General features: G+C 39.7%; 1 protein-coding gene across 4 annotated transcripts in view; it reads right to left on the reverse strand.

The window, feature by feature from the left end:
• The window catches only part of MSH3 (mutS homolog 3), a 143,747-nt gene that overhangs the window by 120,328 nt on the left and 853 nt on the right, over positions 1 to 22,566 (reverse strand). For all 4 annotated transcript variants that reach the window (XR_011050092.1, XR_011050093.1, XM_068423375.1 and 1 more), the window contains exons 2-8: positions 20,595 to 20,718; positions 19,370 to 19,593; positions 15,843 to 16,055; positions 14,443 to 14,559; positions 13,568 to 13,687; positions 12,118 to 12,261; positions 10,954 to 11,120 (exon numbers count right to left, since the gene is read on the reverse strand). Coding sequence is in view for 2 of the 4 variants with exons in the window: in XM_068423375.1 (XP_068279476.1) it covers positions 10,954 to 11,120; positions 12,118 to 12,261; positions 13,568 to 13,687; positions 14,443 to 14,559; positions 15,843 to 16,055; positions 19,370 to 19,593; positions 20,595 to 20,718 (1,109 nt within the window). In the remaining 2 variants the exon portion in view is untranslated. The remainder of the gene's footprint in view (positions 1 to 10,953; positions 11,121 to 12,117; positions 12,262 to 13,567; positions 13,688 to 14,442; positions 14,560 to 15,842; positions 16,056 to 19,369; positions 19,594 to 20,594; positions 20,719 to 22,566) is intronic.

The raw sequence follows: 22,566 nt of genomic DNA on the forward strand, positions 1-22,566 counted from the left end.
ATTGAGAGCAGCCCCATGGAGGACTTGGGGGTACTAGTGGATGAGAAGGTGGACGTGAGCTGGCAATGTGCACACACAGCCCAGAAAGCCAACCATCTTCTGGGCTATATCACAACAAGCGTGGCCAGCAGGTTGAGGGAGGTGATTCTCTCCCTCTGCTCTGCTCTGGTGAGACCCCACCTGCAGTGCTGTGTCCAGCTCCAGAGTCCTCAGCACAGGAAAGAGATGGAGCTGTTGGAGCGGGACCAGAGGAGGGCCACAAAAACAGTAAGAGGGCTGGAGCACCTCTGATGAGGAAAGGCTGAGAGAGCTGGGGTTGTTCAGCCTGGAGAAGAGAAGGCTCTGGGGAGACCTTATTGAGGCCTTTTAATACTTAAAGGGGGCTTATACGAAAGATGGGGACAGACGTTTTAGTAGGGCCTGTTGCAACAGGACAAGGGGTAATGGTTTTAAAATAAAAGGGGGTAGATTCAGACTAGATATAAGGAAGACATTTTTTCTGATGAGGGTGGTGAAACACTGACACAGCTTGCCCAGAGAGGTGGTAGATGCCCCATCCCTGGAAACACTCAAGGTCAGGTTGGACAGGGCTCTGAGCAACCTGATCTAGTGGAAGATGTCCCTTTTTATTGCAGGGGGATTGGACTGGATGATTTTTAAAGGCCCCTTCCAACCCAAACTAGTCCATGATTCTATGAATACCACCTTGCTCTTCACAGTGTTCTCTTTGTTCTTCCTCATGCCCTAACAAGAAGTGTTTAGTAAAAAGGGAAATGCATAGCCCAAAAGCAGTACAAGACATGCAGTGAGATGGTATGAAGTACAAAAAAAACCCAGTGAAGCTGTCCAGGAAAGTTATGCTTCCTTCTCAGAACCCTGCACTTCACCAGCATATGTGAAAGATGAAGAAAGGTAGAAGAGTCTGACTTACGTCCTCCCTAGGATGCTATGTGGGGACCTGCTGCTTCTCTCTTCATCTTAAGGCCCCTGTCAGCCATGACTTTGTATAGGAGTATGTAGAGGAAAAGAACAGTGCCAAGCAGTCTGTTGCAAGGACTGCCTGAAATCTTGCTGAGATGGGGACAAAGGCACGCTAGATACAGGAGACAAAAGGGCAGAGACATGAAGAGGTGGCAAAGACTCAAGAAAGCAGGTACCATAGTTGTAAAAGAACAGGCAGAAGGGGTGGGCGTGCAGACAGTTTTCTTCCACCTGACAAGAAGCAAGAAAGATGGGCACAACATAAAACAGGAACAGATTCAAGTATATTTGCTAGAAATACATCCATCTGCCTCTGCAGAAAGATTCTTTCATGTAATTTGAAAGCAAATATACATATATTTGTGTCCCTGCCCGTGGCAGGGGGGTTGGAACTAGATGATCTTTAAGGTCCCGTCCAACCCAAACGGTTCTGTGATTCTATGATTCTGTATGAAACGTTTTTATATTTTAAAAAATACTGTATTACTAAGCTTTGTACTGGAAAAGTTAATTACTACAGCAATGATTTCAAATTCTTCATTAAGAGCTCAGAAAATATCCATGTGAATTTAGAAGCAAACTTAAATACGAAATTTCTAACAATCATTATTATTCGAAATTCCCACAGGAAAAGTTCATGCTTAAAGTACACTCTTCACAGCTCTAATTTACTGACAGCATCTTACCTATACCATACGTCAAAAAGAACATCTGTTAAAAGACAGACAAATGTTGCAAGCCAGTCAAGCACAAAATTAAACTGTTAAAGATAGCCTGAAAGATAAAGCTTGTTCCCTTTTTCAGTTCTGTAGATTGACAGTAAATAAAAACCCATTTCAGTTTCATTTTCTTCAAAATTCAGAAAATGAATATATTCTGGTTTTATGAAAAATAAATATATTCATGGCTTTTCCCTATTCCCTAACTCAGGAGGCGTTGGGAACCACCATTACAAGAGAATTACTTGTCTCCTCACTCTAGTATCACTGCTATCAGCATGTCAAATATGCAGACAGTGTCAGTCTTTCTCGCTCCCATACTAGTCTTGTTTTAATTAAAATTGCTGGAAGTTCTAAATCTTAGCTTTAACAATGAGGGCAGGAGATGTGGGAAAAAGTAATGTCTGAGAAATTGACACCTCCAAGGTGTCCACTATGCCACTGTTTCACAGGGAAAGATTTATGTCCCAAGTCAACTTCAAAGAAGAATAAATTACAGAAAATAAGTCTTTATTAAAAAAAAAAATGCTAGAACTTTAACAAATATACCAACAGACATTCATAGGCTGTTAAAAAACTTTTAAAATTTGAATGCCAGCTTTAAGAGCTTAAGAGTCCCTCTTCACTTGAATATGTGCACTCTAGCTGCAGGTTACTGCAACATTTTCAGTGACCGACAACAATTGTACAACCCTCCAATTTACACAAGCCCGTCAGATATAATCAGCTGCTCTATCATGAAAATCTCCAATACGTATAATGCCCATACTAGCTTATCAGCAAAGCAGATGTCCACTAGTGAACACTCACTTCTTTGAACAACAACTACACTATCTGAAAACTGGAAATTAAATTACTAATACAAATCGCATCAGAACAACAAAGCCATTTGAGTATTTGGGTTATTTGAGATTCTTTTATCAAAGCAATGACCTCTATCTCAAGTTAAAAAAACTTCAAATGTACACGAGAATTGTTCCTTGAAATTAGGATTATTGAACTTGCAAATTTATTACCATTCTCTACCAAATCACTTAATGCATCACAATTATTTTCTTCGCAGATATCTAGGGAAAATTAGTGATCACTAATTGGTTGCTTTCATCGTCTCCCTCCCTAGCGACCAGGACCAGCAGCGCTCCATCACGGTGGTGCCACCTCCGGGAGAACAGAGGTTTAGTGCTCCAGGCTCCCATCTGGGTTTGCAATTGACAGCTTCAGCACCCTTCCCTGGCTGAGAAACTTAAACAGCTGCTCTGAAAAATCAACAGTATACAAATATACACTGAGAGAAATAAGCAAGTAACATCATAACGACCAGAGAGGACAACAAAAAGTAAAATTACTTACATGTCACCTCCTGCAGTTTCTGATCTATCCTATAATAATAAATCAAATGAATGGCAAAACATGAAAACAAATGCTTTTAATTAAAAATTAAAAAGTTTTAATTTTCCTGCTTCTTTCAATAAGATTTTTTTTCCAATTAAAAAGTTAATTTTTTGACAGTAAGAAATTGCACAGGCATCAAAATCAATTTAATCATCATTTAATCATTTCTGGCTCAAATATGGGGGGGGGGCAAACCATGAATAACACTAATCAGTGCAAAAATGCCACATATACAGCCCCTGAACACAGCATGTTTTACATGCTGCTTGCAATCACATGAAAAATAATGTACCTTTGAACCAGGTATGACCTGCTGGGGAAGATTATCAGGGCACACATTTTCCCTTTTGCCTGGAAGAATTTACAAAAGCACACGGGCTGGGCAAGGCCTGCAAAGGCCAGCTGTAACAAGCAATTTTGACATTTTTTATCTATTATATCACCCAGGTTAAGTAAAGTCCTCTGCACTGCATTTAGACACAGCGCTTTGCAATTGCCTTACCACATTTTTCTAGTGACAACCAGTAATTTCATCTGAAGGATGCCATATGCCTGTGTTGTGTCCCAAACTGTGAAGGGCATTAAAGTAGGCAACAGTAAAGAAGTACAATTTACTTACAAGCAATTTGTCAAGAGAGATTTAAGCCTCACACTTCCCTCACCTGCAATGCCACAGAAGACAATCATGAACTACAATAGTGAGAACAACATGTTTCATGACTGCAACAAGATTAAATCAAAAAACACCTGTCCCAACAATTCTTTCAGGTCATTAAATGATTTGATAATACTGTTGTGGGTCTTTTTTTCCCCTGTCTATTCAAAGCACGTGAGCTATGACATGACCAATATTCTTCAAGCAGCTCTCCATACAGCTGAGTTGCCCAGGCCATGAATTGGATTATTAGCAGTGCAAAAAGCTTCTAGTCAGTAAACATCTGTTCAGTGATGCATTTGGTTTTTGTATTTACAGAAGATAGCTCACATGCTGCTTTTGTACTTTACTAGCTCTTTTCCTGCTGCAAATTCAACTGCTTGTAGCTTCCATTTATACAAAACATTCTCAAGATGTTTGTCACAGCTTGCCTTTCACTTAAAAATCCATGGGAATATTAAAAGCTATACAAACCAAGATACCACTAGTTTTTATGATTACCAACCCTTTAGATACTTTTCACTGCTTACTCTCACTGTAACCATTCAGTGTCTTGTTTTTGTCACTACAGGCCTTCCCACCCTTGCTCACCTACAAGCCTTATGAGCTGAGCTACATAAATAGAGGCACATAACTACTCCCTGTTTTAAAAACACATCAGTTACATGAAAGCATCCTCTGATCTGAGCAACCATCAGCCACATATAAAGATCTGCAAAATGAAAAGCATTTTATATTAATTTACAAGACTTCACTGAGTTCATCCCAGCCGAGTTTCTACTCAACTGATGACACAAATCCATAACTCTATCCATGAGAGCAATTAGCAATGAATAGCACTATTAACCAATGCATGTAATAAATCAGCTATAGCTGACTCCTATACCCTTTACAAGTTAACTTATAAAGACAGTTGTACATCCCATTTCAAGGAAACCAAAGCACTGCTGTATTCCACTACGGCACCACACGCACCGAAACAAAAAAGCTGAAAGACATCTCTTATTCTTGATTTCTGATAAACTACAATCAGGGGACAGGATGACAAGAAACAACCAACCAGCAGTCAAATATCACCACCAGCTATGCCACAGCTAATGCTTTGGGCTGGTAAGAGATCATGACAGGGCTGAAACTAGAAAGTAAAACACCTGTGGAGCAATTGCAGGTACCTGAGAGACCACAACTGATATCAAGTTAAAGGCAGAAGTCACTGCTAAAACAGAAGGGGTATCAGCACTGCATTGACTTAGTGTAAGCAGAAAGAGCTTGAAATGTTTATTTTATAGAGGTCCTTAAATACAAAGAAAGCAAGCCTGCATTGCATGTAATGATGGAGGATCAGCTACTTGAGGGATTCTGTCCAGGAGTAATTTGATCATACCAGTGAGCAGGGAGGATGATTTTAGTTCTCAATGGATTTAAGAGATAAGGGAATTCCATGCAGCAAACTCCAAAGACAATACTGCAGTACTAAAGCAAAAACAGAAACCCGAATGTCATAATCAGAAGGAAAAAAATCTTAAGACATATTACAGAGAACAAGTAGCAGATCTAGCTACAGCCTAAACAAAGCAGCCCATGATGAAGATTGTGTCTAAACTGCCTCCCAGATTACAGGCCCAAACTAACAGGAAGACATTATGCTCTGCATCCAGAATAAAGTGAAAAATTTGTGGGCCTAGACAAGAGGTTAGTTATTGTATCATCCTGATTTTAGACTGTTGGCCAGACATCAAACAAGATGTGTAAAAAAAAGCAAAACAGTGCAGACTTTGGTGAAATGATGCCTTGGAGTTGAAAGTGAAGTACTCGTGATCGGTGTGTTTTTACATGGTGTCAAAGAATGCTACAGAATAAAACATTATATTTTTTTTCATTTGCCCTTTTTTATGTAAAGAGCAGCACTGGGGCACTCTCAAGATGTGCTGAATAGAAGTATCATATTTTTCCATGAAACAAAAAAAGGGGCACATGAGAAGAGCAAGAACAATCTAAATGGAAAGGAGCCTCAAAAACTATTTAGGAAGACCAGTACAGGCCAACTTTTGAAGCAGCCAATATGTTAAGGAGGATAGGTGTTGACCCTTGACTAGGAAGAGCTTGGTGTACACAACACAGTGTTCTCCTGTAAAAACATACATATTTTTTGAAGGCAATAACGTTTTCTTGGTTTTCTAGAAAGAAGGAAAACTAAAAGTGTTAAAAGATTTTCCTCCAGCTAAGTCATCACGTGCTGACATCTGCAAATAGATGTTACTAGTGGTTCAGGAACAGAACACTACCCACTAGAACAGTTTGTTCTGAACCAGTGTCTGTAAACTACTTTTAAATCGCACTTCGCTTTTGAAGGAAGGCTCTCCACCAAAACTGACCTCCAGTTCAGTGTCCTTGAATAGTACTTTCTAATCATTAAATGTGTCCTTGAACAGTACCTTCTAGTTATTAAATTTTATGGGCAATGTCTGTCATAACATTGGCAGTGGGAGCATTTCCTTTACCACCTGAAACAGCAACATGCTAGAAGCAAACATGAAACCATGCCACACATTGCAATGCATTTGCTTCCATGAGTTTTAAATTACCAAAGGGGAAAGTTTGTAACTTGTAACACATACCTATACCACAAGTTAAACTATCTTTTAAAGCTTACTCAGGTTTCTAAACACCAGAGTTTAGGCAAAATCGTTAAGCAAAGTCTTTACAAAAAGATGGAGGAGTCTAACTTCATTTAAACCAGTGGTAAAACACCTATTGATTAAGGCTTGGATTTTCTGCGCCCCCCTCACTCCCCCAGGTATGCAATTTAGCTAAACTGGCTTCATACTAACTGAATTAAAACTCCACTGAATGAACAAATCATATAAACAGCTAAGTAATCTTACTACAGTAGCATTTACCTTTGCTTATTGCTCATTACATTAATGTCCATGCCTAACTTAGACATGGAGAACTTCAAAACCAGGACCAAATGTTCCACTTAACTGCAAACTGCTTTCCTGGGCATAGCTCAAACTGCTGCTCTTAGACAGTTCTTAAAACAGCTCTGCTGCTGCTCCAGTCATTCATTAACCTGCTGTAAAATTTGCTTCAATCTTCCTATTGTGAGACCCTGTTTAGAGCCACATATAAATGTGTGAAACTATTTTCTCCGCTGACCTGCAGGACAAGCAAACTTTTCACTGGTCTGCACAAAACTTAAAAAGTGAAGAGGCCACTTTCCGTTGTGTATTTTATTTGCACCTTCATTTCTGACACAAAACTTCTTACAACTACTTTACATTAATCCACAGAAATAGTTTGTGCCGTAATGAAGTACTCCTTGGGCTTCAGTAGTAGTTCTTGGTCATTGTCAACCAGATTAAAACACTAAAACCTTTCTCATTACTTATTTGGCTCTTGTTTCTGATAAGAACAAATTCAGAACAGCAGCATGCTGCCACTCAGCTGTTTTTTCCTTCTGTGACAGGTGTTCCTTTGATGTAAATTTGGCTGTGAAAATGTACACAACACCAAAATAGAAGCACCACTGTGAATGACACAGCTGAGCCTGGACATAGCTGTGATGGCAATGAGAACACGAGGAGAGAATCGCAGCATTCCATAAGGAGGAAATACATACGTTATGTATGTTTTATTGCTGTAGAATAGAGGCACACAGACATGCACACCAGTATATAATACTCACATTTGGTCTTTGTATATTAAAAAGAGATAGAAACTGAAGGAAAGCACACAGATACTTTCAACTCTGTTAATATAAGCAGGCATTGAACCAGATTATGACTGCTCTCATAAAGCTGCAGTGGTTTATCTGGACTAAATATTTTAACTTTTTCATTAACCATCAGCACACACTTTGTACTGGAGCAGACCTAGGCCGTCACTCAGTGTGAAGTTCTAATATGCAACATCCAAAACCAAATCATTCGCGAGTTACTCAGACAACCCCTGGTGCAATTCTTGCACGACATGGGCACGCAGTGAGCAGAAAGACCCTTCTCTCCTCTGGACCTAACCACTCCAAGCTGTACACCTCCTGGGACTATTTTTCTCTACCATCTGTACCCTGTTTTTTCTAAATTCAGTGGTTTTCTGCTGCATTACAAATACACAGAGAGATGAGGAGCCTTCTTAAAACACAAGATCCTAGTTCCCATAGTTTTAGTCAGAAAGGTCTTCAAAAAATCATAGCAATGAAACCCTTCCCAGCTCATGGATGATTCTCACCAGGAGTTATTAGAAAAAAGCAGACAAAGAATGAAATTAGCAGGTAATGCACAATAACCAAAAATGAATACTTTAGACCACTCAATATGCATTAATATAAAATTACTGCCTCTATAAAAGCAATCATATAGAAACTACAGCCTAGTTAAAAGCACAAGAAAGCAGTATATTGGAACCACTTAAATTAATATTAGATACATCAGGGACCTCTAGTGGTTAAATCTGATAGGAGATAATTAATGAAGAACTGGTTTTGAAATAAGCCTACCAAAGCCTACCAGAGTAACATGTTTTATTTTTACCAGACCCAAGTAATTAAGGACACTCAGGCTGGACAGCTGCCTAGTAAATTACCAGAAAGTGGAAAAAACCTACAAAACAGTATCTGTTCACAAAATCACCTAATAGGTGGTATTTTTTGTTCTTAATAGAAATGAGAAGCTACTAACATTCTCAGCTGTGCACAACCAAAACAGAAAAGAAAAAAAAAATTCAATTGCTCTCTCAAACCTGCACCGGAATTACCTTAATGCATAACTAAAATATTTGTTTCTGAAAAATGCACTTGCTTTGTTGGTTTATTACATCGTTTTACCTTCCTCTGGATTCCACAAAACTCTCAGTGCACGACATCAGCAACAAAAAAAAAAAAACAAAACAAACAAACAAAAATAAGAATTGTTAATCTTCATCATGGTATAATTAGAAATATTTTGGGTATACTCCTACAGAACTGACATGCAAAAGAGAAAGTTAGCAAAGTAAAAGGATTAGCAAAGCAAAAATGTACATCTGTTGGCAACTGGAAAAGGTCTGTTACTTCCTAATCTGGTATTTTTCTTGCCCAAATCTTAACAAATCATTTTACTGCAAGGAAACACATTGATATTGCTTGCTTAGTACATCTAATTAGAGTTGACCTTTTCCAACTCCACGGCTTTGCAGTCCATACATGAGCTGAGGGAGTAGAAGGGCCTAGTATGACAAGAGCACACTTCAGTACAAGCATAAGTGTTTCAACACCACTGAATGATGAATACAGCACTTTCACAAGCCACCCCAACACCAAATCATACGTTTTCAGTCCCTCCTCTCAGTCTTGCCTCTCATATACACGTGCCCTTGAAAGCTTCATAGCCGAGTACAGCAACATCTGTGCAAGTTCCTATAACGTGCCACAAAATCAGCTTTTCCTGATGAGATGACTGCCTACCCACCTCTTCATGTCAACCTTTTTTTTTTTTTTAATAAAAGCGGATGAAGAAGCATTACACTGGCAGGTAGGGAAAGGAATGCCTGGAGAGCAGACTGATTAAGCAGCTCTTCTGTGTGGAGCATTAGAGGAAGCTACAAGATGATGACTGGGGCAGAGTTTAAGGGAGGTAGTCAAGGTACAGAGTTGACTGTCAAGTGGCTACCATCTACATGACTGTGATCCATTTGCCTATCTTCACAATACAGGAGGTGATGATATTTGTATTTTCTTCCCCTCAATACAACACTTTGCCTATGTAATACCTTCATTCTTCTTTGGCTTTATTTAGCTCCAGCTTTGTTAACACAGAAAAGAAAAATACTGTCTTTCTGCCCAGTTCATTCAAAATGGAAACGCCAAGCTCTAAACTAGCTCTCTACAGCCCAGATGTGCGTGGTTTAAAAAAAAAAGTGAAAAACGGATATTTTCTCACAAAAATTGCATCTGCAAGATTTTGCAAATTCACCACCTATGTTCAGAGGATTGCTTTTATCCTTCATCTATCATCCTACAAATTACATCGTGTTCTGGCTTTATTCCACAGTAAAACTGATATAGAAAACAGGTAACAAACTTACTCTTGAAATACACAAAGAGAACTCAAAATACAAACAGACGATCAGCCATAATACTTCCAAGTCTCCATCCAAGTTCAAGATCATGTAATAGGACAGACAGATGAAATACCAGTTGCAAAGGTTTTCTATACCTATCTACATAAATAGAAAAAAGGTTTCATGGCTTTTATAGATCTTAAGATGACGACAAATCACAGAATCAACCAGGTTGGAAGAGCCCTCTGGGATCATCGAGTCCAACCATTGCCCTGACACCACCATGGCAACTAGACCATGGCACTAAGTGCCATGTCCAGGCTTTTCTTAAACACATACAGAGATGGTGACTCCACCACCTCCCTGGGCAGCCCATTCCAATGGCTAATGACCCTTGCTGAGAAGAAATGCTTCCTAATGTCCAACCTGAACCTCCCCTGGCAAAGCTTGAGGCTGTGTCCTCTTGTCCTATCACTAGTTGCCTGGGAGAAGAGGCTGACTCCCACTCCACTACAACCTCCCTTCAGGTAGTTGCAGACTGCAATAAGGTCACGTCGGAGCCTCCTCTTCTCCAGGCTAAACACCCCCAGCTCCCTCAGCCGTTCCTCGTAGGTCAGACCCTCCAGACCCTTCACCAGCTTGGTCGCCCTCCTCTGGACTCGCTCCAACACCTCATCATCTTTCTTGAAGTGCGGGGCCCAGAACTGGACACAGTATCCAAGGTGCGGCCTCACCAGTGCTGAGTACAGAGGGACCATCACTTCCCTAGATCAGCTGGCTAGAATAAGAAAAAAACAGCCACATAACACCACCTTCAGAGCCCAAAGGTAAGTGCATGATCTCTGAAATAAATCCAACAGATCACATGATCAGGAGGTGGGAGCAAGATGACCTAAATGAAAACAACAGATGTTTAGGTGCATAAATCTTTCATAGGCCTGAGACAGAAGCCATGAATTTCAGTCTAAATACAATTTAAGAACGAATGCCCAGAACTCAGTGGGATTTGGGGAACTTTCAACGCAGCAGCAAACTACAGCCATTCTGAAATGGGCCTTTGCAGGACTACACATCCATGCTTGCTTCTGGATTTAAACTCCACCAATAGCTACGCTATAATTAAAAAAACTTAAAAAAAACAAATAACAAAATCCCCATAGAACATACCTCATGGAAGTTATGCTGTTGATGAGCTTTTCAGATTGATCTGACAAGCTAGATGGAAGTATTATTTCAACTGGCTGCAGGCGCAAAACCCGACTCTCTAATTCTAAGCGAGATGCACAGTCCCGAAAACTGTCAAAAATTACTTCTCCGGTAGTTGGTTGGATTGCCTGTCAAATAATAAAACAAAAAATATATGCATTGAATATTTAAATTCTCAGGGAGTGTTTCAGTGACTCAAATTGTTAAGCCAGAAAGAAAATTTATGGTGCATAGCACAAAATCATACAGCACCCACAGGCTTAGTGAAAGTGGCAGATCAAAAAAAGTAATGGTGTTTTTCAAATCTATAATACAGTAATAACTTCAAAAGACTACCACAATTTTGTCTTGGTAAATGATAACAATACCTTAAAAATGTAAATGTGCTCTTGTTATCATCAGACCATCACTGCCTAACTTTTATTGCTAGGCAAATCTATATAATTTAAAGTCTATGGAAGGCAGATGCAATTCAGCCTGGAAACTAACTGTCATGCTGCTAGCACATGCTTTTGTTGTTCTCTCCCAGCTGCAGTGTGACATTCAAATACAAGCACAATCAAGATACTTTTAAATTAATGAATTACCAGCAGACTGGGCTTCAGTTATCACTGTGTTTTGCCAGTTAAACAATCCTAGTTTCAACCTTCACCATAAAAAGATAATACAAATCCGAAGTGTAAACAGTAAAAAAGCGTCTTTTTCCTCTAAAGAACAGTATTTTGTAGTGGAAAAAAGTGCTCACAAGCTTTAAAATATTGACTCTAAAAATGTTTTAACGTTAAAGTTAGCAAAGCATCTGAACTAACGATACCCCTGCATACTGTTAAAACACAGCTATGTTTTCAAGTGATATGGCAGCAAAAGCAGCATTAGAAATATTCAACTATAAGCTCCAAACCTCTTCTGTCGTTTTCAGCCATCACAATTCACACATAAGATGGTACCTTACCTAAACTGCACCTTGTTACACAAAAAAAAAAACCACACCCCAAAAAATCTAAATGGCAGAACAATCATGAATTTAAGAAGATAACCACCCACCTCTCAAACACAGTAAAACCACACTGCGAAAAAACCCCACACGAACCCTAAAATACTGATTCCCCTGTGAAACTAACTTACCATAATGCCTATAACAATGTCACCTTTCTTCCTGTCTTTTATGGTTTCTCCATTTTCACAGATACAGAGGAGGTAGTTATCAGGAACGTCTGTTGTTACCTCTTCAACATCTACAGAATCATCTAGCTTCAGTAAAGGGTTCACATGTAACACGTTAAAAAGAAATAACACAGCACACAGATTTTGGTGGATTATTCATAGGTCCTTCTAGATCTAAGTCCTTCTCAACAAGATTTTGTGTTGGGCCTTCTAGACTAAAGGTCTACTTGACTTTCACTAGTTTTGACTCCTACTACGATTTTAATGAACTTCAGATGACTGTCAGCATGAGGACTGAAGTCAGTGGTTGTCTTCACAGGACAGGCAGTTACATGATGCACAGATTTCACCAGCTCATGCAAAGCCATCTTTGACTATGTCTGGGGTCTCCCCATTTGAGCAAGAACAGCTATGTCAAAAGTTAAACCAGCAGCTGACTCTGCACATGGGCTACTCCACCTCGTCATTTTGACTTCATATCCACAAACCACATGCACCTAACAGAAAAAACTACATGCACCAGGTACGCAGCAACTGAAAAGCAGGTAATACACCGAGTTAAACAACAGTTGACATCTTAGCAGGAGCATTAGATTAGCTGCATTGAAAACTTGCTGCCTATGTCTCCACCAGGTTGGGTCATACTGCTGAGCTTGCTTTCATTGAGTTTGCCAACCATTGTAACAGAGTCTGTGAGTACACTAGAAGTTTTCCAACAAAATCTCAGGACTGTGTTATCTGCTTCCCTGATCTACTCCTTAAGCGCAACCTCACAGGCATTAATCTGACAATCTTTTTAGCTCTCGGTATCTAGTAAGTACTAGTTTGAGAAATTAAAGAAAAAAAAGAGGTAGATAAGGCAGGAGATAGGAAAAGAAAAACTGGAAGGAAAGAAATTAAGAAAATCACTGGTTAAAAGCAGTCTATCTCATTTTTGCACTTTCTTTTTTACAACAGTCAGGAGTTAATGATCTAGCTAGATGTTTCACAGTCCATTGATTTTATCACCTTGTTTTCATTTAAAGCAAACTGTTGACACTAAACAGCCAATTCTTCCCTCACACCTTCTTGCATCACTAATACTACGCATTCTCAATCTGGTGAAACACCTAGTTGAAGACAAGATCTACAGAACACTCTAGACTTGGGCAGTCCACTGACTTTAGAAAGCAACTACAGTAAACACAAGCTCTGGTGTTTCACAACAAACCTAAAGCCCTGAAGAGATTAAATTCTTTATAAAGCCAGGATGATGTTTTACCGCAACATAAAATTAAAGGAACTTTATTTCCTGCTGCCACTCTTATGTCAGTCACTAGCTAGTCACATTCCATCTAGGTGATAATACTAGAATTATGGCCTCTCATACACCAAAGATTAGAGTCTGAAACCAGATTTATTTGAAAAGGATATCTTCTCCAATAAGCGTAGACTTTGTGTAGAGAGCGGTCAGTTTCCGGCTGAAGAGAGAGCTTTTATTTTCACCAGCAGCCTTCAGTGCTGCAGTTTCCATTTGTTTTATTACTCCAACCTACAGGCACACAGACAAGAAACAAAGTTAGGTCTTTAATAATAAATGATTTTTTTTATTATTTTATAAATTTGGTGATCTTTTAAGATGGGCAAACAGCAAGTGTATCATTAAAGCTGAGCAGAAAGGGCAGAGGCTAGTATCAATCCTGCTTGAGACTATAAGGCACTGCTTTTCCTCACGTTCTATCCACTTCTAACTGCTCTCTTAACTTGTGCCCCTCTGCTTCTTGTCCTGTTTTGAAACAATTTAGCTAGAGTTCACCAGTTGCCAGAGAATGATTGCTTCATTGATTCAAACTCCTGAGATTAAAGACCTTTTCTCATAAGCAGAAAAAAAGGAGGTATCAAGATAAAGCCAAAGAATTACAGGGATCAACAATAGGAAGGAAAAGAAAAAAAATATGAGCTGGGCTAAGCAAAAAAAAGAACGTGAGGAAGAATAAAAGAGAGAGCGGATATATAAATTTCTCTTTATCACATGCAAAGGCTTGAATAAAATCTGAGAGAAAGAATTGTTCTAGAAAACATGAAGATACTTTTCTGTAAAACAGAGGAAGCTTGAATCTACTTAAATTTCATTACACTCACCAGAATGGAGAAACTGAAACAAAGGGAAGTTAGCCATTTTAATTGCAAAAACGGGTGATAATGAGTTTCCCACTTCTCAGTTCAAATAAGACTTTGGTACAACAAGTGCAAGTTATTTCATTGCTATTCTGTACTTAACATCATTTAATAAAAGCCAGGGACAACCTTATATCCTTTTGCTACAAGACGCCGCACATGGACAAACAGTCTGTGACTCGGTATACTAGCAGTCATAAAGTTATGATCCTGGTGACAATATATGTTTAGTTCTTTAGCTGCAATCTGCAAAGTAGAAGAAAAAGAGTCAGCCAAGAGTTCAAAATGCAACACAGGAGCTCATCTCTATGACAACACTGACGCACAACTGGACTAAAAGTCTAGTGTCAGAAGGAAAACGTCACAGGAAAACCCTAGAGAGCTGGGCCCCTTCACCTTCCTGTCCCAGCACGTTGTCACAAACAGGGGCTTCAGTATCACAGACCTCCCATGTCAGATTATTATGCTGCACCTTGATCTTTACCACCGCGAGGTAAATCACAGCACACACGGATTCTGCAACACAGCTCAACGAAGGGTCAAATAATTTTCATAATACCAAAAATGCAGAAAGAAAGGAGTCATTTTAATTGTGGTTATAAAGACGGTATTAAGCTAGCTAATCAATCAAAATACTGAGAAATCAATATTAAACAGCAGTGGAAACTAAACACTTCACAGAAAAAGAGTGACAACACTTGTTAAAATGTGACATTATAATGTATGATTTGCATTTACTTCTTTGCCTCTCAGCAAAAAGGTAGGTGTTCACTGAGTAGGGAAAGTGGTCTTAAGCTGGAACCGCCATCAAACATTGAAATGTGTACCTGGACAATATTATTTCTATTTCTGGACTGTGAGTGCACCAGTGAACGAGTAGACAAATTACACAGTACGAAGTTGATCAGGAAAATTAATTCTCAGTAACTAAGCAAAGCTTCTCACTGGTCTCGAATGTGGTAATAGCACAGATCAAGGGTTAAATTGGTAGCAATGATTTTTGGGACAGATCATGAAAAAAATCATTATGAATCATTTATGAACCATCACTTTAAAATTACGTTTGATGCAAAGTACTGTCCAGTTCCCAGAGATCTGGCATGTCTAGGTGCCACATCCAAGATGTTCTTTGCACCCAGACTATACTGGCTATATTCATCTACTTTTACACCACTTGCTCTACTGTCTTCCAAACTGAAATACTCCTAGTAGAGTTTTGGGCCATGACAGAGAACTGATCTCTGAAGGTCTTTCAGCTTTAACTCTTGACAAGTACCTCATCTTAAGTTCTCAATATGCAGGATAGCAAGCACTACCCTATGATCACAAAATAATAAACACTCTTTTGGTAAAAAGTGCATGCATAATGGATAGTCTTCAAGCACGCAGAGATTTTCATCTTGACTTCAAGTATTAAAAAATCCCAGGAAACTCATGCACCCCAAAAGCCTTCCTTCTGGAAGTGCCCATAGAGCTAGTACGACACTAACATAATGCAAGTGTCTCTCCTTAACCCAGGCAAAAATTACCTCTGCATCTTCTCCAAAGAAGCGATACTTGTATCCACATTCCACACACAAAACAGCATCTTTATACTGTTTCTTCATTTCTATGAATTGAAGTTCTAGTGGAGTGTAAATGCTTTTGGTTCTCTTATTAAGATTCATATCTGAAGTATTTTGAGTATTTTCATAAGACTTAAGAGGTGCAGAAAACTGACTAAGATCACAGCGTAACTCCTCCTGTAAATAAAAAGATGGAAAAGTATAGTTAGGAATCATCAAATAAATCAGTTGCCCCTGCAGACCTTGACTCAACATTGACCATAGCACTAAAGACTGTTCTTGCACTAAATAGCCCCAAGAACTGCAGCAAAACTATGAAGTAGGATATACAGACAGTTTATTTGAAATTAGAAGGAATTAAAAAGTCATGAAAGTCAAAGATTTTGCATCAGTTAGTCAGCTTGCTTTACAACAGTCCTTAGACATCTCAGCTGAAATCAGATCTCTATTGTATCATGAGCTCTCAAAACACAGATCAAGACACATGCAGGCTTCAAAGACTGGACAGTCTAAACAGGCCAGATAGAAAAATAAGGATGAATTACCACTCCAATCTACAGATGAGAAACTGCAGCACACAGAGATTAATGGGGTTCAAAAAATCCACAGTAAATCAAGAAACAAACCAATTCAATACGAGTCTCAGTTCACTGTCTCAAGCACCAAAACCATACTTCTTCTCCAGTCTGCCCTTCCTACGTAAGCTCAGCAAACCTCCCAAAAGAATTTATTCTTAAACACAGAAAATCTATATTGAAGTTTCTAAAACCCTTAACAGTTAAGGCTCTGAGGCCACTCTCACTGCAGTTCATCTTTTACAATGGGATTATGTAGCCTATGCTAGCCAAGCAACTTCAGCTCTAGTTTTGTTTTGTTCTGTATTGCAAGCAGGGTGATGGACTCAGTCTCTTAGAAGCGCAGTGAACAACTCTGGTAACGTGCACTTCACTTACAGCAAAGTTCCTCCTCACTCATATCACCATATCAAGTCCTGATAAAGTCGGTTAAAAAAAACAGAAAGACAACACCCTCCACAAGTTTTTAAAGCCTATGACTACACAAAACACCATTAATCAGGTTGTGCTGTGAGTTTCTGTATCTGCAAATAAACCCAGTCGACTTCAATTTACAACAACTGTCCCATCTAGATTACAAGGAACATAGCCAACAGACTGTTAAGAAACAACGGTAACTCAGAAGAAACAGAGATAGTACAAATCAAATACTTTGGGTCATGGGAATTACAAACAATGCAGTCAGAAAACAATGGATAAAAAAGAACACTTAGCTGTATTGTTAACTGTGAATTGCAAAAATTCCCAGAATTGCACACAACCAAGGGATGACCCATTTGACAAGCAGACAACACAGCCCAGCACAAACAAAGGTGTACCATGCCTAGAACTCAGATGGCTCCAGGAGCTTAGGTGTCTCTACTGCAAAATCCTCAACCAAGCATTCAGTGGTCTTTGATCCAAGGTCTGTGCCAGCCCAGCAGTACGGCCTCATCTCATTTTACAGAGAAAATTTTTGTGACAAACCATGTGAAATAAGGTCACAAAAAACAGTAAAAGAAGTAAAAACACACATGGACATTGAATTGTTGAGACGGTAGTAAGTTAGCAGCTCAAAGAATTTAGAAGAAAATTACTCACATAAAAAGTTTACAACTCTAAGAAAAAAGCAAGACACAAGCCTTCACGATGAGCCATTCCAAGGAAGGCAGGCCAGCCCTTCCCCACCCGACTGCCTGGCCAGCAGAGACTCAGTAGGTGTCTTACAGAGAAGTATGATAGCAATACTTTGTCAAGTAAGTCAGTCAAGGAGTCCCCACTATCTACTGAGTACACTAAGTAAGAAATAATTGCTCTTTCCTTTTACTTTGCATACATCTTGCTTGCAGAGACTCTCTGCACATGGTTAAAGCTGACCTTCCTCATGATCTAGGAAGGGAGAGTTAACAACTGTCATAATTTCACAGTCTGTGATCCACTGGACCCAAGTGCTGTTTGGTGACAAGCATCTACGTATATGAATACGCAGTAGCAATACTGCTATAAAATGCACACCAGTGTTAGTGTACTGGAAACCAACTCTGGAATAGGAAGGCAGAAATATTGCACTAGCTGACACACGGAAGATTAACAAACACATCTGTTCAAAGAGACAGAGAAACCTGAATTCTGCAGAAACAACCACCTTAGGCCCACAGCTTGGTGGAGAGTTGCATGTGCCTTTGCTCACTAAACACACACTTCTACTGCAGTTACTGTAACACATGCATTTTTAACCGACAACCCATGCCAGGCACATGCTGTCTCCAGTGTTACAGAAGAGAAAGTCACTAAGATAAAAGAAAAAATACTCCTCATGCATGTTTCACATACATGTGTGTGTAAAACACATGCATTTATTGCTTCAGCATCTAGAATTGATTCTGAAACATCTGTGTGATGTGCTAAAGTATGATTTATAGATTAAACTAGCAGGGGCAGCACCTGGTGTCAGTGTAATGGGATGGTCAAAGAGTCAGAAATGAATAAGTTCCAGACAGACACGGGTTTGAAAAAGAGGGACAGACAAGGAATCAGTTTTCTGTGTTCTCCAACTGACCACATCTACTTAATCTCAGTCCCTCATCACAACAGACATCTCTTGCCACAAGCTGTTCTCTTCACTACTTGTATATTAATCTCATGTTCACACAACCCAGACACCTCAGTTTAAGGTAATGACCTTCAGACAGGGAAGGTCAAATCAACTATACAACCTTTCCCACAACTTCCTTCCTTCAAAAAGCCAGATATAAAGCTTCGTTAAAGAACAGTCGAGTCCCAATGCAACACTACAGTAAGCCATGAGATGCCTGTCAGGACCTGAATACTTCAAACTGAGCAAGGTGAGCCCAAAAACTAACCAATTAACTAATGTTAATTAGCCCCGTAATAAAAGGAGAAGCAAGGTAGTACTACACTCTTATCAACTTGTATCATAGGTATCAATGATAACTTTTCATGGGAGCTACTGCAGATGGAAAAAAACAGTGTTATATTTGGTAGTTAGATTTATTAGCAACTGGATTAAGCTACATCTCAGTAACACTTCTAAATCACATTTTTGCAAAGAAAGCCTGTTAGGAATTCTACAGCCCGTATCAAAACTGATAGAACGGAAAGAAAGCTGAGCAAAGGCCACACTGAACATTTGTTATTACGATATTATAGGATCATTCACAACCACAAGACACACTGCCAGTGTTTCTGCTCTCTCATTACTGCTTTTTACAGTATCACTGAAGAAATATAAGAGGCATTCTGCTCACTATGCTAAGAGCTCCAGGAAAACATCCATACACAAACACTGGTCTGTTGGGTACTGCTGCACTGTTTCATGACAGAACACAAAAAACACAAAACGAATCTTGTGCCAAAGCTTGCTTTTTCAAAGCATAAAAAGTAATCTACACAGCGCTGGACCAAAGCTCTACATACCTTCTGAGCAACCTTTGGGCTAGTGTCCCCAGATTGAAGAGGGTTTTTCAATTCTGAACTTCTCCCAATAATACTGGGACATTTTTCCAAACTCAGAGATTCTTTCTCCCGAAAACTATCCTCCCGGACTCTGTTACACTGCTGGTCTGAATCACTGCAGAATTCTCTCAGTCTGTCTAGTGTTTGCAAGCATATACGGGGCTTTTCACACTTCTGAGGTTCTTCTTCAGTAAAAATACACAACAAAAACACATTAGCAACTTATTTTCTAAAACAGAACATCTATTAGAATGACATCAGTAAGAAGAGAATGCAATCATTTTGCTCTGTCTCTCTCTTCCCTACATTCCTCCTCCTCTCCCATTGCAGTATTTCTGCCAGCCTGACAGAATCATGCATGTAATCAGCTTGGTTAACTTCCCTGGAAAATCAATACTCCTCACTTGTGTGCTTCTTCATACATGGGAAAAGAAGCACAATTATTTTCTGGACTGCAAAGCCACAAAAATAGCCAAGAATATTGAAAGACAAGTGGTATTTTTTCAGCACAGTTATTAAGCAGACAGTATGGCTAGCTGATGGTGTCTTAACGATACTTCAAACCACCACACACACAAAACTGAATATAATTCCCTCTTTAAAAAATTATAGAGGCTAATTCTTTTCAATGAAGTGCAAGTCTAATGAACTTCATATTCACCGATTTGTTTTTCTACTAGCATCATTAATATGTTAAATTCTTTGTTCAAAGCCAGATGGAGCACAGGCATTTTCCATGTACTTAAGTGACTGCCATTTCACAGTTAAGAGCAGTGCATTAGAACTATTTACTCTGAGGTAGCCTTTAGGTATCCCAGTCACAGGCCAGACTCCACAGAGCTGTCAAGTGTCAGTCATGCTTCAGCCTGAGTCTACAAGACAGACTGTTAAACCAACACAGAAAGAGAAGTTGAAGCATTTCTGCCTGGGCATCTGGACTTCACTGACTGAACAACCTGTTAAACCTGAGTCAGCTGAAGGGGATTTGCAGAGTAATTCTGGAGCAAGGCTCAAATACCTAGCTCCCAAGCCACAGAAAGGTGCTCTAACAGTACAGCTAGTATGCTCATAATGGCTCTTCAGAGATGTATCTTACACTGAAGAGACACTTCCTAAAGTATCCGCTGACAATAAAAAACTACTTATTGGGTATAAATGCCTGAAGGTTTGTTTACAGTCAACTCACTTTTATCCTGAGTCTTCAGTGGGTTACAGATATCTTCTAGAGTAATCTGGTGTGCCTTGGTCTTCTTTTCACAGGGTTCACTGCTTTCAGTTGACGTTCTCCTTTTTACGCCACATTCAGAAGCCTGAAACATAAATTAAACAAAGAAGTTCAGTTACTTTTTCCTTTGTCATCCTCTATGAAAGATAATAATCACAGAATCATTTGGGTTGCAAAGGTCCTTTAAGATCATAGAGTCTAACCATTAACCTAACACTACTAAGTCAGGTTAATGCACTCAAGGATTTCATAAAGAGGTAATGCAAAATGCAAAATTAATTTACAACATGAAATCCCTATTTTAACTATCTACACTTTTTGCTTATAAAATAGTCTTCTAAACATTCAAGGCTACAAGAACAAGAGAAACAGTGAATTCTGTGAACAAGTTGGCTGTTGTGCTAGAAAAGAAACACCTGCAGCTACCGTGGCTTCAAAAGGCAGCTTGGAGCTACCTCTGTGATAGAGAACTGAATCAGCACTTAATAGACTTTCCCATCACACCACAGGCTACCACCCTTTGTCTGAATCAGATCTCTTCCACAAATCCTCATTCCCACAGTCCAGAGCCCTCTTCTTGCCAGATACAGGCTATTCGCCTCCGAGAGGCACTACTTCCTATGGCCTGCATCCCAATGATGGAAGAGTATCTTCTCCACACCATCCTGGAACTGTTAATCCAGACTTAAAAGATTTTCCTAAACTATCTGTAAACGCCCAGCTAGCATCATCCTGAGTTTGTACAGAATACAGTACTTTGGACTACTGCACCTTAGATGGCTTTTGACACACGTCCTTGTACCACTTCGTAAACAGAAAATTCATCAATTTATATTGTTTCATCATTGATGTATTCTGTTTGACAGAATGCAAGAAGTATGACAAAATATAAAGAAGTAATTTGCAACTGCAACAATGTATAAATACAGAATCATTTCACTTTGCACATGAACACACAACAGGTGCTTTTAGCAGCTTGCATCCACATTTCATATAGTAATCTCAGATGGTTTAAGTGTATTATCAGGGAAATTCAATCTCCTTACAACTAAGCAGGAACTCCACCCTCAGCAACTAAGCCCATAACCTCTACATAACGTCTCCTTATGCACAGCCCACGTAAGTGGCAAGGAGTTTCCCTTCCATGTCCACTATTATATACCACCAAATTAGGAAGCAGTTTTTCTGCATGGACAGAAAGTGGTCATCACACTTTTCAAAATATACTGGAACCAAAGATAACAAAAAAGGTTGACTTGAGACACAGGTGAAAAAAGCAGACACCTTTCCAGACCCAGAAAGGGCTAGAAACATTAACTACAGGGATACTGGAAAATATAAACTCAGAATGAAATGCAATTGCTGAGAGACAGCAATTTTTTCCCAGTGGCAACATCGAGAGGCTGTTGGATCACTGCAGCCTCTCTCGGCCTTGCACCCAGCAGCAGACTAAGAGTCACCTGAGCTCCATGATCAGGACCAGGAGCCCAACCCACCGCATGCCAGCAGGCAGAACCTGTGCCAGAAGGTCCAACACTACTGCAAGGGAGCAAAGCCCCTGTGACACTAACTGGCACACTGGCTTGGCCAAGCTCACCATACCCATGTCACAGAATCACAGATTGGTTTGGGTTGGAAGGGACCTTAAAGATCATCTAGTTCCAACCCCCTGCCATGGGCAGGGACACCTTCCACTAGACCAGGTTGCTCCAAGCCCCATCCAACCTGGCCTTGAACACTGCCAGGGAGGGGGCAGCCACAGATTCTCTGGGCAACCTGGGCCACGGTCTCACCACCCTCACAGGAAAGAACTTCTTCCTAAGATCTTATCTAAATGTACCCTCTTTCAGTTTAAAACCGTTCCCCCTCGTCCTGTCACTCCTTGCCCTTGTCAAAAGCCCCTCTCCAGCTTTCCTGTAGCCCCTTCAGGTAC

This window comes from Nyctibius grandis, chromosome Z (genome assembly GCF_013368605.1).
Source record: "Nyctibius grandis isolate bNycGra1 chromosome Z, bNycGra1.pri, whole genome shotgun sequence".
NCBI lineage: Eukaryota > Metazoa > Chordata > Aves > Nyctibiiformes > Nyctibiidae > Nyctibius > Nyctibius grandis.